The 17,968-nt window shown below is 46.4% G+C and overlaps 1 protein-coding gene and 1 long non-coding RNA gene across 2 annotated transcripts in view; one reads left to right on the top strand and one right to left on the bottom strand.

Moving 5' to 3' along the window:
- Positions 1–3,781, bottom strand: part of LOC121824969 (uncharacterized) — a 41,702-nt gene extending 37,921 nt beyond the window's left edge. The window contains exons 1-2 of the long non-coding RNA XR_013047062.1: positions 3,725–3,781; positions 3,111–3,196 (exon numbers count right to left, since the gene is read on the bottom strand). This is a non-coding gene — a long non-coding RNA (uncharacterized LOC121824969). The remainder of the gene's footprint in view (positions 1–3,110; positions 3,197–3,724) is intronic.
- The window catches only part of Alk (ALK receptor tyrosine kinase), a 716,172-nt gene that overhangs the window by 573,325 nt on the left and 124,879 nt on the right, over positions 1–17,968 (top strand). The window contains exon 6 of the mRNA XM_006990698.4: positions 17,786–17,917. Within this exon, the coding sequence (XP_006990760.1) occupies positions 17,786–17,917 (132 nt within the window). The remainder of the gene's footprint in view (positions 1–17,785; positions 17,918–17,968) is intronic.

Here is a 17,968-nt window from a genome sequence, read left to right as displayed (position 1 = left end):
ACACCTCCTAGTCCTTCTCAAATAGTGTCGCTCCCTGCTAACTAAGCATTCAAATATACGAGCCTACGGGGACCGTTCTTATTCAAACCACCACAGACATGTTCAATTCCTGGTGGGTTTATCAGGACATACCCCCATCATACATTGCAGCACATACATACATAGATGCATACGTCTATACATACATGCATACAGTCATACTTCACACATGCATTCGTGCATGCATCTGCATACACACATGCACTCATTCATACATACATACATAATACATGCACACATGGCTAGACATGCTGTTTTGTTGCTTTTATAGAGGTAGGTGAAGTGTTGCCAACGGTACATGTGTGAACACTCAAAGCTTCTTATCAGTGTCCAGTGTCAGAAATCAGATTTACTATAGGCACTTTAAACCTTATAATTGGTATTTTTCCCTTTTTGTTCTGGCCACTAGAAAGCACAAAGCATACATATTCTAGTTATTGTGTAGAAATCTTAGGACTGTAATATCATTCTTCTCTCACCCTGATTTACTTATTCCTGAGGTTACACTATAAGTAGTGATTGCAGGTCACCTCGAGTTCCTTGGGGGATTTTTGTCCCCTTTGGGGTTGCTTGTTTGTGGTTTTGGTTTTTGGTTTTAGATGGAAATTCCCTATGCAACTCAGGCTGGTCTTCAACTTACTATGTAGTTCAGATTGGCCTCAAATTCACAAAGACCTGTCTTCTTCAGCCTTCCAAGAGACAGAACTATAGATATATGCCACCACACTCAACTCCTCAAATCTTTTTTATAAGATGCAGAAATAATTAAGTTTTTACCTCCAAAACCTTGAGCTTTCACATTGTCATTGAAGAGAAGTAGCCTTGTCAGCATGACCAAAGAAATCTATGACATCTGAAGGAAGCCCACTCACTATAAGGATGCAGCGATGCCCACGCCCCCTGACCTCCCTGGTTATTCTGACAGGTGGCTTTCATATCCAGTTCCTCTCTATGACAAGTCACAGAGGTCTCCAATCCCAGACTGTGCTGAACTCATCCACTACCCACCTAGCCTACCCTCCCATCCCTCCCATCGGGTGGCAGGAGGCCTCCGGGCTTCAACATGACCAAGGCAGGGGACAGGATGCTTGGCTGAGATGCCCTGAGTCCAGCTCTGTTCCCAAGCATCTGCTCAAGAGGACTTACTTCGCAAAACTGACTTTTTTTTTTTTTGTTTAAGAAATGGTTTAATTTAGTCCAGGCTAGCCTCAAACTTACTATGTATCTGGCCACAACCTTTTAATCGTGCTCCTCCTGCCTGTGCCTCCTGAGAGCTAAGACTACAGGCATGTGGCACCATACCTAGCTGATACAGTACTGTGGATCGAACCTCAGACTTTGTGCATGCTAGGCACAGGCTGTACCAATTGAACTACATCCCCAGCCCAGAGCAATCTACTTTTGACCTAAGGCATCCCAGGATAGTAGATCACGCCCTAAGAATGTCTTGGATGGTTCCCTGGTCATCAACCCTGGTAGAACTTATCCTTGACCTGAGATCTACAAAAGGCAAGGAGGCTGCTTTAGGCAGTGATTGAAGGAGGCTCTGCTGCTGCTTGTTCCGGATGAGAATACAAAAAATCACATGACATCTGTGACCTGAGCCGGCCCTCTCTGGCGCCTGCTGACTCCCCTCTGGTGTCCCAAGTGCAGTAACAGAGAGCCACAAGGGGTAAACCAGCACAGATGCAGCCTTCTCTGAAAGCTGGGGCCCACTGTCACCAACAAGATGCAGGTGTGTGCTCCAAGGCGTCCAGGGAGGTATTTGGCTGCTACAAAGTTAGGTCATGAAGTAATTCTGGCTTTGTGTTTTGGTAGAGGACTCTCTATCCTGTTCTCCACTGCACTTGGGTTTTACAGTCCTATCAATAATGCATATAGGTTCCGTTTGCACACTAACCCCAGCCATTTTCCATTACGTTGACAGTTCCCATCCTACATCAGTGATCTTTCTGCACATTTCTTCTATGTCCTTCAAGGAATCAAGCGACCAATGCATACATAGCAGGCGCTCATGGACTATTTCTTCATCGCCACCATCATCATTATCCCCTCCTCCCTGTCTATCACCCCTCCTCTTCTTCATAACGTTTCTCCCTGTTCTGTACTTCTAGGGTTCAACTCTAACCTATGACTCTTGTAAAGCAACTACAAACTAAAACATGCGAGGAAATTCTGGACTTCTAACCGATGTAGACCACCTCGCCTCCTCGCAGGAGGTTCAACGCCTTTCTCCCACACTCTGGACTGTGTAAATCAAACTAAAGAGAACCAAAGTTCCTCTCCTGTCCTCTGAGAAGCCCTTGTGCCACAGACTGGAAGGATGACCTCTCTGCTCCCCACTGCTAGACCAGGGGCCACCGGCGTGTTTTGTGTCTGGAAGGAGCTCTTTCTGGCTGCCTCCCAGACCCTTGATGCTTTACTATAAATTAGTCATCTGCTTCACTCTCTGTGTGCGACGCGGCACACAACAGCTTGCCTGCTGCCGCCTTATCAGTCCCCCAGATCTACAAGGTGTAAGTGTGCAGCTGTCTTCCTGCGGGGAGTTAATAGTTCCAAGTACGGTCTTTTTAAAGGTTGCACACAGTGCAAGGCACCCTCTGCTTGGTCTGCATTCCATATAGACAAACCCCAGCTTCCCCACACATAGTCATGGGAATTGGGGGTCCGTTGAAGTCTTCATCTGCAAAATGCCTTTCCCCTGAACTATCTTGCTCTAAATTGTGAACGAGGCACAAATTCCTTCCAAGCCTGTAGCACAAAGTATTTCTTTTCCACTTACAGCGGTTTCCACTTACGCTTTCAACAAACATTTATCACACTTCCACAGTCTATCAGACAGTAGTCTAGGCTCTGGGTATTCAGTACCGGAAATCCAGTAAGGACTCTCTCCATCCCTTGAATGCTAACTGAAGAGAAAGACCTAAACCAAGCTAATAAAGAAAGTGGATATTGCCTGAAGCAGGCAGCAAGGAGGAACAGCGTAGAGAAGAGTGAGAAGTGAGTCTAATGTGGGATAAGGCAAAGGTTTGAGATAAAAAAAAAAAAAAAATCTCAGGGAAAGCTCGTACCTGGAAGTTAACAGGTCTTGGGAGAGACGAGGGAGCAGGATCTCTGGTCGCCGTGAATTTGTTGTATGAATCTCAGGTGGCTTGTACTACAAATAAAATGCAGCTATTCACTGCCAACGAGGTGGTTTCCAAAGCACTTGTTCATAATCGTCTCATTTGACCCTGTTACTATTTAATCTAGAATGTTCCCCCACAGGCGCAGACTTTGGGCGCTCAGCTGGTGGCTCTTTGGGGAAACTATAGAGCATGTAGCTTAGCTAGCAGAGGAAGCTGAGTGGCCTTGAAGGCCATCTCCATTTCCAGTTACAAGCTGAGTTCCCTGATCCCTGGCCCACGCGGTATGAGGGACCGCTGCCTCAGTCTCCCAATGTTCCACACATGGCCTCCAGGTTCTATATAATCCATCCACGAGGGAATGTACCCTCAGAATCTCTGGGCCAAAATCAGTGCCTTCTCCCTGAGGCTGATAGGTGTTTTGTCACAGTAATGAGAAAAGAAACTAGTACATCCTGCCCCCCAACAACCTCTGATAGTGATGAAATTTTTGTGTGGCTGAGTGGGGGAGGGGAACCAACATCCGTGAAATCTGATATTCCAGTTCCTCTTTTACTCACTGTGCCTGGGCTTCATCTTAGTAGCTATGGATTCTCTCAAAACATTCTCGTTGGACTGTTCTAGAATCCTGTTCTAGAATCCCATAGCCTCACGCTCTAGCCTACCCCTTTCAAGGACTCACGAAAACGACCAGCTTGCTTGCCTGGGTCTCTCTTTCTTTCACCAGTCTGGTTAGCTTTTTATTTGTTTGGGTTTTTGTTGTTGTTGTTGTTGTTCGTTTGTTGTTGTTTTGTTGTGACTGGTTGTTTTGAGACAGTGTTGTGATAGCTCAAGCTGTTTCAAGCACATGGTCCCCCTGCCTCTGACTCCTAAGTTACGGGATTACAACTATTCACCACCTTGAGGGCTTTCTACTCTTGCCTGTCCTGCGCATGCTCTGTGACAGTCTACTGGCTGGAAGTCCACTGTCCACTCTGTGTATGCCTGTGCCTGCTACAATGGCCTTTCCTACTCTGGTTCATCTAGAAAGTTGGTTAAGATCTTGGGCTTCCCAGTGAGGCAGACATAAAACCCTAAAACTGCCAATTTGCTGTGACCTTGAAAATGACCTCATAAATCCTTCTTTGGAGGCCAGTTTTCACCTCAGTAAAAGCAGATAATAACCGGATACTGTAGAGTGTACATCTGTAATCCTAGCCCTCTGGAGATGGGGACAGTGGAATTGTGGGCTTTAATAGCAAGACCTTGTCAAAAAATAATAAAAATAAAAAGACAGGAAATAATATTTCATATATTTTCTATAAGGTCTAAATAAAATTAGTTAGGTACAGATATAGATGATATAGGTAGATAAAGGTAGAGAGGTACAGATATGGATGATATAGACAGATAGAGGTAGAGAGAGCACTTTTCATATGGATCTAGAACATTGTATGTGCACTCAGCACTTGGTGAGGGTGTGGCTATGGTTAGCATGACTGGTATATGATCAACATCCAATGGCCTTCCTATCCTTCAGCCAGCAGCTACCCTTTCTGCCATGGCTAACATAGATGGAACCATTGGAGGTGTGATGACCTTCCTTCTAGCTTCAAGAGGGCTGAGTCCATCCATTTCCTAACTGGAGGTGCCCGGGGACCGCCACCCATGGCCAGGTGCTACTGTCTTTATTCCTTCAGTCTGAATGATCCCTCTCCCATCCCAAGCAGACTTCTCTACTACATAGTCTGAAGCCCGGTCCCTGCAGCGATCTCACCTGTAGCTATAATTTATTTGTGATTAGTATCAATTCTCCAAAGTCCAACTTTGGAATTGTTCATTGTTTACCGAGCAAACAAGAGAAGAAAATGACGTATTTTATGGGGCGCTGGGGCGCAGAAGAGTTAAATATCACCACGTTTCAGGGAGATTAATGGTGAAGTGTTCACTGAGGTCATTTATAATATTAAAAATAAAATTATCGGTGTGTCTTTTCAGAAAAAGCAATGAAGATAAATGTCAACTAGGGAAAGCTCGGGGAAAAAAAAGACTATGTAACAAAATGAAGGGGCTATTGGAGGCTGCGAAGGAATAAGACATTTTTAATTTCTTCAGAGAGCTCAGCCGTGGAAAATGAAGCCCGTTCTGCCTTCTGATGGCCTTCAGGAATGTCTGTGAGTCTCAGGAAAGTCACAGGGAGAAGGGATTTGAAACAGAGCCTCGGGGTCCTTCCATGTCAGCTGGCATTGCAGTCTTCAGCCTAATACCATCCCTCTCATGCTGCCATCTTCCTCACCGCCACCTCCAAGCACCAATCCTGTCGAGGGCACCTCCAGCATGTCACTCATGTCCACTCATGCCTCTTCAGCTCTCTCATCATCAACCTCACCCGAGCCGTCTTCATGACTTGCGTGGCCGGGCACCGAGGCAGCTGCCCAGCTGGCTTTTCACACTTCCATTCACTCTCCGGCTCAATCTCTCCAAATCAGTCAGAGTGAACTTTATTAAGACTTCCCAGCTGGCCTGGCGAGATGGCTCAGCAGTTAAGAACACTTGCTGCTCTTGTAGAGGACGCAGGTCTGTTTCCCAACACCCACATCTCTGGTGCCAGGGGATCCAACGCCCTCTTCTGGCCTCTACAAACCTGGGTGCACATGGTGCATATACAGACAGACAGACAGACAGACACACACACACACACACAGACACACACACACACACACACACACACACAATTGAAAATTAATTACAATTTTTAAAATGACTTCCTGAAGTTCTTGATTTTGAAGTCTGCTGTTTAAACTCCTTACATAAGATCCACATCCCTATATCCCCAGTTTTCAGGTTCCTGTCTGACTATGCCTCTCCCTTCTCCTACACACAGCTCTGGTGACCCTCTGTGACCATTCTGGACCGTAATGGCATTTGCTCTGTTTCTAGATCGTGACATCCTTTCTACCCTGGCTCCTCCACAGCCATTTTCCTTGGCTGGTCCTCTCTCGCCATTCAATACCAGCTCCCATATCTGTGCCCACAATCTCAAACTAGGTCTCTAAGTCTCTCTTTACTGCTCTCACCCAGTTCCAGACTTATGGAAAAATTCTAAAAACTGTCCTCTAGGAAACCAAGCACTGAACTGGATGGCAAGGAGAGAGAAGAGTGAGAACAGAACTTTCCCTTGGGTGTAACTCAAAGGAATGAGAAACTCCCAACACGAGTCAAGGAAACCCTTCCTCATGGCATTCTTCTGCCTGAACTTGCTGATCTAGCTTACCCTCCCTTGACACCAAATCACTAGTACTTAGGACATGTCAGGCACTCTCCAGGAGGTACTGTGGGTAAGCCAAACCCTCCCGCCTAGATGGAGAAACATGCCTAGACGGAGACACGTTCTTCAGGGAGAAGAATGAGCAAGGGGATGGAGCAAGTGGCATCTGAGGTGGGAATAATTGTTCACACTGAGCAGTTCTAGACAGTCAAAACAGGTCACGCAACCACGATAAGAAGCCGCTAATCTTGATACCCAGTCGGACTCAAAGAGACACGTGGAAGTGGAGCCTGGAATTCCGGGTACATGTAGCAGAGACTATGATGAGATTGGGCCTTGAAGAAGCAGGCTTCAGAAAGCTGACTCTGAGGTGACTCCAGAGGCAAATAGAGTTGAGAATTCATCATCGTGAATGTGATTTTTTTCATAACTATTATTTGTGCTGGAAATTACCTTGGGTTTGTTCCCATCATTACTTTTGCTCTAAGGACCCAGCTCTGTCAAGCCTCAACTCTACCATGTGATGTGAAGGATGCCCAAAGCTTCCTCCAGTCCCTGAGAACTGGTCCTGCCCAACCAACCATACTTGATGACTAATTCTCTAAACTCCATGCATCTACAGTTAGCTCAGAATAAGAACCCACACTGTTTTATTTATTGGTCTATAGACATATGACCTTTACAGAAACCTGTGCATTAGACTTTCCTGAGGGAAACCTATGAGTTGAGTTTGTATTCATCCCACTAACTAGAAGAGGACTGGAACCTGAAAATCATTTCCTCTGCTCCTTAAGGGATCTTACCAACACAAACTAAACAGAATTAAGTCTTGGGCCTGCTGGAGTCCTTACAGGAATGTAGTCTGGGTTCTAAAGAAACTCCTGGACATGGAGGAACTCAACACAGTGAGAGCAGGGGTCAATGGGTGGTAGTTAGGGCTTAGGATTGCCCTAAGAGGAGGAGAAACTAGAGGATCATTTATCCAATGTGAGAAGGCCTCTGATTTGGGTGCACCCAAAGTCTTGTGGAACATGCTAGTCCATGGCCTCTTCTAGACATCCTTCTTCTGACTGCCTTCAGTGAGCCCCAAAAGAAGCTCCATCACTGTGTGATTGTAAGTGATTCTAAGGTCAACAAGTACAATAGCCCTAGTCCCTGGAGTTGCCTGGCTTGAGAGAGTGTTAGAGCTGGGAAGCTCCAGCCAAGATCAAAAGGACTTATCTGTGGTCTCAGAGGCCTGGAGACACTGTGAGGCTTCTGTCTAGCTCTCCTACTCTGTAGAAGAGTGCTTTCTCTCCCAGCCCACAGGCAGCCACCTGTGACTGGGCCTCTCCTTTAGCATAGGAACCAAGATGCCAGGTCCTTAATGAGGTTGTCCACACTAGAATTTATGAGGCTCAAAGCCTTCAGAAGGACTGGTTTCTGCCAACCTTAATTTACACAGTTCACAAGCTTTCCAACACCCCCATTAAAGTCAGCAAGGATGCTGCTCCTGTTGGCCTGTACACATGATTTGACTCCATCCTCGTCATGTCACCATTCATTTTCATGTCTCTTGGCTTGTTTAGCCCTAAGCACCTGGCTCTCCTGTCCCTGGGAAATATTTAGTTTCTACCAGGCAGGTGGGAGCCAAGCCCAGCCCTGGACTCCAGCTCTAGCCCAGGCCTTCCTGCAAATCCTCTATATTAAAAGCTCGTCCACACATCATCTCCAATGTGATTTAAGAGCAAGACCCCTTCTCACCCAAGCAGCTCTCAGTCCCCACCCCTGTAATGGGTGCCATCAGTTCAGCAAGAGCGAGCCGGTAGGAGATGGCCAGAAAACTAAGACACGTGTGCCTTTTTGAAATGCCACATAAATCCCCTTAATTAAAAATTAATTAAGAGCCCTAAAATTTGACACTCATTTAAAAAAGAAATTTGAGTTAGAGAGTTGTGTAGATTTCATAGCATCTAATCTCTAGGACACAAATGAAGGAGGGGGAGTGTGTGTGTGTGTGTGTGTGTGTGTGTGTGTGTGTGTGTGTGTGTACGCGCGCGCGCGTGCTTCTGTTTCAAATGCAGTCAGGGGAGGATTCATTCCCATCGAGTGAACCCAATAAGTCACCCACAGTGTAGAACAGCGATTCATGGAACTTGACCTGGACCACACGTGTTGCTGATGCAAATCTAAACTAATTTCTGCAGCATCCACTGAGAAGATAAATAGACAAACAAATGTGCCATGCTGTTTCAGAAGAGATGTTCCAAGATGCAAATGATGGATGACTGGGACAGGAAATGCCAATGTGAGGCCATCTTGCTGGGTGAGCAGCTTAGCAGAAGGCTTCAAGGGAGAGCCATCGACAATGGTGGGCATTAATCAAGTTGGCACTAATGATAGCAAATCCATCTCATCAACATGTAGCCATCAGCGCCATTGCTTAGAACCCAGTCAGGAGATCGTGGACAGAAAGAGGCTTTGAGAGAAGACTTGAGGTCAACACTCTAGTGTGCCAGAGGACAGTGGTAGCATAGAGACAAAGGACCTATCCAAGATTCACAGATATTAACCTTCAGATTCCTCCGGGCCTCCAAGGTCATGCCACTCAACTGTGTGCCCCTGGAAACATCCAGGGGTCTTTGAGCAGTGCCAGTGCCAAGGACATCTTCTCCAGAGATACTGATGGCATTGGCCCTGGTGACGCATGAACACCAATGCTGTTTTGTACCTGCCTGACAACTGACTCCCGTGGACATCAGGGCACTGCTTCTGGCAGATGATCTGTCATGAGTCATAGGACAAGATGTTACTAGAGGACCATCTGGCCAAGTTCTGGGTCCTTATCTTTGGGCTACTAGCTGTGAATCTCAGGCAAAACACCCCAGTAAGCAACTAGCCACATGTTTTACTGTTTAAAAAGCAACAAGCATTGCCCGGGCTCTAAAATCCCTGGTTCTTCTGATTAATCAAGTGGGGATAATAACTGTTCGACCAGGTTTTTATGAGCTTCAGACAAAGCAGGCTCAAGGAAGCACATTGCAGGCTATTAAAATGCTCCGCAAAACTAAGGAGTGGCGGGGATTTAATATATCCAGTGACTCACATTGTTGGTCTGGGGGGAAGTGCTGTTTCCAGGACTAATAAGTAAGTTTCCATAGTGATGACCATTATTAATGAAAGATCCCTGAGCACCAGTCCTCCCACAAGTGATCTGGGGAACCTGGGGTGCTGCAGTCATACTTGGAAATGACCAGCCCCCATGATAAACCTGCAGAGAATAGGCCACTCTCTGGTGCCCAAGCCTTTCCCCTTCCCCATTTCTCTGGAGACAGGCTACAACCACTCAGCGTCTCAGGGTAGCCTGCTCCTGGGGTAGAACAATGCTTGTCCAACCACAGAGAAGATGCTGTTAGGAATCGTGGGCTCTTGTTTGAAACCATTCACCAAGGGTATTTTCCTCCTAGGAATTTATGGCCCCCATAAAAAAAGAACTTAAGGAAACAGAGCACTTGTTTTCGGTTCTGCCTCATTAGTTCTGAGTTGGGGCTGGCAGGAGAGATCAGAGTACCAGGAGCCCATCTAATTGAGTCTCTGGTAAGCATAAAGCTTGCTCCATCCAGAGGAGACTCTACCAAGGAACCTGGGTGTCTCCAGGAGAGGAGGGGAGGTACCAGAGGAAGCAGAGATGAAAGAGCCAGTTTCTTTGAGTTACTGCTGAGCCTGAACCCAGAAAGAGGTTCCAGGAATGAAATTCCATAGATCCCAGGCATCCAGAGAGTGAAATTGGCACTCTCCTCCACTCCTACACCCCTCTTTGTCAAGGCTTGTGGGTAAAGGGCAAGCTTGCCAACTTCCTGCCCTTCTATGCTCACTATCAGTATTGGGCACATCCATCACTTGGATGACCCCTTAGACAGACAGCACAAAAGAGAGAGAACATAGCTGGGTGGCGGTGGTGCACGCCTTTAATCCCAGCACTCCGGGAGGCAGAGCCAGGTGGTGGATCTCTGTGAGTTCGAGGCCAACCTGGTCCACAGAGAACTACACAGAGAAACCCTGTCTCAAAAAAGCAAGGGGGGGGGGCATGGTATTGGGAGGGGAAGGACACACAATGTGGAAAGGCACAGATTTCCCCCAATCCTTCAGCAAACCAGTAACCCACTGTGGAACTCTGTATTCTCAACAGTAAATCAAATTTAATAACACCTTCCTCCACTGATACACTGGGGACCAGTTCAATCCCCAGTCACCATAGGGATGGAGAGGACTATATTACCAGGCACTGTTGCAGATGCATAAGACTCCATACCTCCCTTCAAGTCAGAAGTGGTTTGCTGAAGAAGACAAACAGCTAGTGATACTATGAGGCAGAACCTCCACCATGCTGCATGCAAGAAGAAATGTGTTGAGAGGCCCAAGCAAAAGGAATATTCAAGGAGAAAAGGGGGAAATCCATGAAAATGAGTGAGGAACAGGGTCACATACCCACTGTTGAGAGGTAAAGGCTGGTGGAAGATATCCCCAAGAACAGGCCAACCGCCGGACAATAAAGGGTGACCCACATGTGCCTATCAGTCCCACAGGAAACAAATTCTTTAAGCATCAGAGAAAGAGAGTAGAAGGGAGGGAGGGGAAGAAGAGAAAGAGGAAGGATAAGGAAGAGGAGGAGAAGAAACGATGAAGGAAATGTAGACACATCCACCATTACCCTGGAGCTCTAGATACCCGTATACCAAAATAGACTAGGAAAAGAATGAAAATGGATACTACATGTGTAAATGTAATGCATGCAAGCCTGTATTAGGTGATCTCACGAAAATCAGTCATCTTGGACGAAGGAGTGAGGTGGGTTGAGTACGTGCCTAACAATTCTGACACCGTGAGTTTGGTACCAACCCTGAAAATAATAAAAAAAAACAAGAACTTAAAAGCTGAGAACACACGAAAACCTCCTTCTCCGAAAAATTCCAAGTAAACAAAGTCTTTAATTTAAAATACAAATTCTGATAATACTCGGGGTGGACCAGGATGTGGAATGAAGGGCGTGCCTGTATGAACACAGCTGGTGAAGAGTGTAAATTGGATTCACTTCTAGAAAGCAATTTGGCAACGTGTATCAAGAGCTTTTAAAATGTTTATACCTTTTGATTCAGTAATTCCACTTCTGGGAATCTATCCTATGAAAATAATCGGAAACGCAGGCAAAGGTTTATGCACAAAGATATTCTTCAAAGTGTTATTATAAACAGACTAGCAGCCCAATCGTTGAATAATGTTGAAATAAATGATGGCCGGTATCACACTGGATTGTAGCTATTAAAATGAATTCGTAGGGGAAATGTTTAAAGCCCTTGGAAAAGTTTGTGATGGCACCATCATTATTTTAGGACCTGTCCAGGTATCACAGGATGATAAGCACTTTGTAAATCACAGAAAGAACTCAAGATAAATTAGCCAAGCCATTTTACAAAAGGGGGAGAGAGCACCTCTGGGTGGTGGGGTTCTGTGGGTGCTCTGATGTTTGCTTTTACCTTGCTTTCAACTTTAGACAACAGACTTGCATTTTAAATAAATGAAAGGCAGAAGAAACAATAAGATACATCGGATAGGAGAAACACTCCTGTGCCCTTAAAGACGCACAATGCGATGCACAATATGCATAAAACACGGCATAGCTTTAAATATCCCACAAGTTGAGGGAGGCTTTAAAATGTCCTTTAGTTTTCTTGTGTTGTCTGTGGCAGGCTGGAGGGAGAGCAATCTGTCCAATGATTAAGTATCTCCCATGATAAAACCCAAGGAAAACGCTTTGAAAATGAAGTCACCAAGCACATGAAGAGCCCTTTGTTATCATTCTAAATGTCCATCTTCTATGCAGCTCACAGCTAGAAATCTAAACAGCAGCGTGCTGGCTCTGGCTCCTCTTGAGCTGTACAGTATCATGGCCAGCGTATAAATGTGTTTCTGTCTGATCTCTTTGCCTTTTTTTTTTTTAAATGAAGCCAGTAGGATCCAATCACAGGGGACTCCACCCTAATGTGATAATCTAGTCCCTCCTCAAATGCCTATCTCTAAGTGTCTAAACATAGTGGGATGGAATTTCCACCCTCTTGGCACCATCCACACATAATTTTGAGGGCTTAATACTTGCCCCAGGATTTGAAAATGGGATAGAAACCTCAAAGGAGGGAAGAGAGGCCTAGAGGTATCACCGGGCTCCCCATTTCCTCCCACACGTTATCAATGATGAAGCAGTCCCATCCTGTTTGTCACGAGGTCAGAAAGCAGATGAGTATTGGGACCCACACACCATGCATTCCTGGGGCACAGTTCTCAGCACCCCTTCTTAGCTCCCACAGTCCTCTCCTCTGCTCTGTGGCATTGGAGAGAGAGACTGGACCTTCCCTGAGACCAGAATTGAGGAAGCATGTCTCTCCTTTCTACTAAGACCCTGTCAGCATACAAACAAAAAACCATGGTCCTCAAATGAATAACAGAGTTTATTCTGGAGCCAAATAGGGTGACCATGGCCTGGGAACACAAATTTAGTTACCCCCAAACTCCACGCTCTTACACAGGAGTGGTTTCTTTTTTTTTTTTTTTGATAATGATAAAACAAAGAAAATCATAAATCAAGAGACATTTCAAATCCATTAGTGGAAGCACCATAGTTCACAACAAGAGGAGGAACTCTTTCTGCTATTGACCTCGAATGTTATCTGATGACATTCTTAGCCTGTGGATTGATGGAGAGAGAGGCATTGGTTTGTTTATTCCAACAGGACTTACCTAATTGTCACAAAGATGTTAGGTCATACACAAGGGTAGGCAATAAATGGGGCTAAGGGGCTAAGGTAGCCCGAGAAACTTTGGTTCTGGACCTGCAACATTGCAACTCTCCAAATCATTGACCATCTAGTCAGAAGGAATGTCTAACACAGGTGTGGCTTTTTAATTTTTTTTTAATCTGGAATTTAAGTTAAAAACATGATTGAAAAGTGGGAAGTGGGTGTACAGAATCAAATCCTCAAAATGAACTCGACGCCTTACCTTTTCACAAGAGCATTGACTCTCTGGTGTGCTTTTGATTTTTGTTTCATCCTGGGTTTTCATTTGAGCGTGTTTGGAACTGGCAGGGTGTGGGAAGAAGGGCAAGCCAAAATATATGCTGTGCTTAGGAACCCTAGAGCCATTGGAAGAAACTTTGCCTTATGCTGTCCAGGGCACAGTTATAGGTGGATGACATCCTTCCCTCTCGGTGAGGTGGAGAGGGGAAAAGATGACCAGACCTGGGAACTTCTAAGCACTCATCCCAGAAGCAATTTAAAGAGCTGGGACATCCATCTACAGCCGAGCTGGGCTTCAGCTCTGATCCCTGCTAGAGCTGGTTTTAGACCGTGTATTAATTTCTTGTCCCTGCTGTAAAGAACTACCAGAAGCTTTGTTCTGGGTTCAAAAGACACAAATTTATTCTCTCACTGCTCCGGAGCGCCAAGGCCTGAAATCACTTTCATTGGATAGGTGCAAAGCAGTCTGAAATCGAGGCTTCCCTGGGAAGTTTCTAGAAGCATGCTATTGGGCGGGGCTGTTTCCTCAGGGGAACCTATTCCCTGCCTCTTCAAGCTTCTGTGGGACCTTTGTGGTCTTTGGATCATAATCTTCTCTCCCGTTCTGAAATTCATGCTTCTCTTGTTAAGTTTGAGGGGTTTGAGGAACCCAGTGAGAGACAGACAGACAGACAGACAGACTCAGATCGATCTTTAAGGAAGAGTTTATTATTGATAGAGCAGCGGGAAGGGCAGAGTTCATCCTTTTAAGGTCGCTTATGAGAGAGTAGGGAGTGGAGAGAAAGTGTTGTGCCAGCGGGAAATGGGCCCAGGGTCAGCTAACATCACCTAACTGGCCTTAGTTGAGGCAGGTATTTGAGAAGTCCCAAGGCAACTCCTGGATGAGGGGTCTTTGGAAGAACAATGGGCTAGTTAGCACCAGTTCTGGCTAGTTAGCACCAGTTCTGACTAGTTAGCACCAGTTCTGCCTGTAGCCCCAGTGCATTTCAGGGGTTGCTGTCTGGAAGGATCTGTTCCCAGGAGCAGAGGAGGGAACAGGTCCCCTGCCTCTGTGGTCTGAGAACACTGTCACAACTCCTGTTTCTCACCGACTCTCTTGCTTCTCTTGGGATCCCACTGCTGCCCCCTCCACCCCACCCCACACCCCACACACACACACCCAAATAATCCAGGAGGGTCAATCCACCTAGAAAGTTTAATCCCAGCAGCCAAGTAAAGTCCCTCTTTGCCACAGACAGTAACATTCATCATCCTATTCCGTTCTGAGGATTTGGGGACCATTTCGTCAATGTGTTCTAGAAATAACCTCTGAGCACAGATGCTCATGAACCCTCCTAGAGGCCGAGTCTGGGTAGAGCTGGAGAACATTCAGTGGCTCAGTTTCATGGAGATGATAAAAACTTGCCTGTGAGTTCTGGAGCCCAAGCGAATGGAGCCAAGGCCAAATGGATGCAAGGTATAGGGGTTGTCACAGGTGAAGTCTGTGAACTTGACCTCCGTGGGTAACACGTGAGTGCACCATCACGTGATTATGGGGCTGAAGAAAAGAAGCAAGAGGAGATTAGACAGCAAAGGCAACTGAGTCCCCATCCGAGGACCTTAAGGTACGCATTAAAGAGCCCAGATGTGATTCCATGAAAGGACATGAAGCCTCTTCTCCTATACCCAGAAGTTATAGAGCAGGCTCAGCCAGGCTGGAAGCCAGCATGGCCATGCCAAGTGACCATCTGTTGTGCGGCTTTTCCTGAGGAAATGTGAATGTCTAGTCACCCCCGGACAGAGTGCCGGTGACACACTGAAGAAATAAATGTGCCTAAGTCTGGCTTGATGAGCGGGTGAGTTCTCTGAGGCTACTTACGGGAGCACAGATGCATTGAAGACAGATGTAACTCTGCAAATCCCACCTCAGCGTGGGTAATGAGACACACGTGCTCAAGCCCCCTGCCCACCTTGCAGACAGCAACACTGACGGGTTTCTCCTCTGTAGCCACTGTTAGCCATTTGCATAACCTGGGGGGGGGGGACAGACCATGGGAATCTTATCATTCACTGAGCTTCCTGAATCTTGGGAGCCTTTTTCTCCAGGAGAAGATATTTGAATTCTGGGGAAATGCCTGCACCTTAACACCTGAATCATCTTGCTGTGGATGATTGATTGATAAATAAAGTGCTGATTGGCCAGTAGTCAGGCAGGAAGTATATAGGTGGGACAAGGAGGGGAAGTGGAAGGCTGAGTCAGGAGATGCTGCCACCACCATGAGAAGCAGATACCGGTAAGCCACGAGCCATGTGGCAAGTTATAGATTTGTAGAAATGGGTTAATTTAAGATATAAGAACTAGATAGCATGAAGTCTGCCACGGCCATACAGTTTATGAGTAATATAAGCGTCTGAGTGATCATTTTATAAGTGGTCTGCAGGACTGCGGGGACTTGGCAGTTCCCAGAGAAAAACTCTCCAACTATATCATCTGATAATCAGAGCTGTCTTTATCTGAACTGGCCTGCAGATGGAGTCAGGGGACCGCCCCCAGCCAGTCCCTTCCTTGAGATGGGTAGGGCAGCCTTGCAACCTGGTAGACTGGGTTTGAGTCTCACATGTTGGCCATGAGACCTTAGGCTACTCATCAAACCTCTCTAAACTCAGTTTCCTTGCTTAGGAAATAGAGATGGGCACCATTAAGACCAGCATAGATGCCTCATTGAGCTCAGTGTGCCAAGATAGGCTGTAGCTAGAGTTTTCCTGCCTGACCCACAGTCAGGACAAATCTCTCTCACCCGCCAGTCCCACAGCCGCTCAGACCCAACCAAGCAAACACAGAGACTTATATTGTTTACAAACTGTATGGCCGTGACAGGCATCTTGCTAACTGTTCTTATATCTTAAATTAATCCATTTCCATAAATCTATACCTTGCCACGTGGCTCGTGGCTTACCGGCGTCTTCACATGCTGCTTGTCATGGCAGCAGCTGGCAGTGACTCCTTCTCCCTTTCTGTTCTTTCTTTTCTCCTCTCTGTTAGTCCCGCCTATACTTCCTGCCTAGCCACTGACCAATCAGTGTTTTATTTATTGACCAATCAGAGCAATTTGACATACAGACCATCCCACAGCAGTAGGCAGAAGAATTATAGAGGTAAACAGGCTTAGTGTGATGTTAGTTTCCATGCCTCGGGGAGCACTCTAGTGAACTTTTTAAAAAAATGATAGAATTTTGGATATTAAAGATCATTTGTCTGGCTTCTCAGACAAAATTGGAGAAGCTTCCCTGGATGTGAGGCTCAGAGAGGCAGGAGGAACCAGGGCCATCAGAAGCACAGAGAGGGAAGGAGGGGGTGGGAAGCCTGTTAAGGCACTGGCTGCCATGGCAAGGAGTAGAAGCTAATACAACCACACCCGAGGGTCACCCCAACTGGACCCTGCTGCTCATCTCCACCATGACCAGAGCCACCCACCCGACACTGAGAGCTAAATATCTGGAAGCACAAGCCAGACCTTTCCTTCCCTCCACTCAAAAGGGAGACGATGCCAGGTCAGCCTGCTCCATGTCCTCATTGATCTCTCAGACTTGCAACGGGCTGCTTCATTCTCACAATGCATCACTATTAATCCAATCAACTCACAGCTGCTAACACGTTCATTTTAAGACACAGCCCTCCCTCACTTTCCTGAAAATGTGGTTCCTCTAAGGGTTTGGGAAGTGGAGTTCATCTTAGTAATACAGTCAAAATCCATCCTTTCATAGAAGAGACAGTGGCCAGATAGAGAAGGGACATCGTCTTCGGCCTAGCCAATCACAAAGGAGTCAGGTCTATCTCCCATAATGATGTGTGATACTCTTCACAGCAGAGAGAGCATCTACTCTCTAAATCTGCTCAGTACGTGATTCCAGTGCTAGGATCTGATGTCAGAGCCTGGGGAGATTATACTGCACTAGGCATGCCTGTTGGAAATCCAAATTCTACTTGAGGGTAGAGCTGTGTATGGGGCGGGGTGTCCACCAGGAGGTTCTGTTACATGAAAATCATGGATTCGAGGATCCTAGAATGCTCAGAGACTATGGACCAAGCCTCGACCCATTGGTGGAGTGTGAGATCCTGAGTAGATTGTGAATATGTATAAGGGGTTTGGTGCTTCCCATCAGCCTTGAGTGTGGCCAGATGGAGATGCAGGTATCTCTGCAGGTCTTGGGAATGTATGTAGTAGAGCAATCTTTCCATGGTTCATCCACACCATGGCACATACCAATCTTTCCATTGGCTTTAAGCCAATGCCTGAAGCCACCCAAATTAACAAGGAACATGTGTCTGTCTATGTGCCCTCTAGGAACATCCCCAGGCTCCAAGATGGCCTTGCAGAGTTCCTTCACTTGTTGGAATGGGACAGTCCTCCAGCTCGGACAAGCCTGTGACTTCCACCAGGACTGTGCCCAAGGAGAAGATGAGGGCCAGCTATGCAGTAAGTTGATGGGGTTGGTTCTGATCCTGCTCAATCCTAGCCATCCATGCC

Source organism: Peromyscus maniculatus, chromosome 22, assembly GCF_049852395.1.
Source record: "Peromyscus maniculatus bairdii isolate BWxNUB_F1_BW_parent chromosome 22, HU_Pman_BW_mat_3.1, whole genome shotgun sequence".
NCBI lineage: Eukaryota > Metazoa > Chordata > Mammalia > Rodentia > Cricetidae > Peromyscus > Peromyscus maniculatus.
This window is presented reverse-complemented; position numbering and strand designations above follow the sequence as displayed.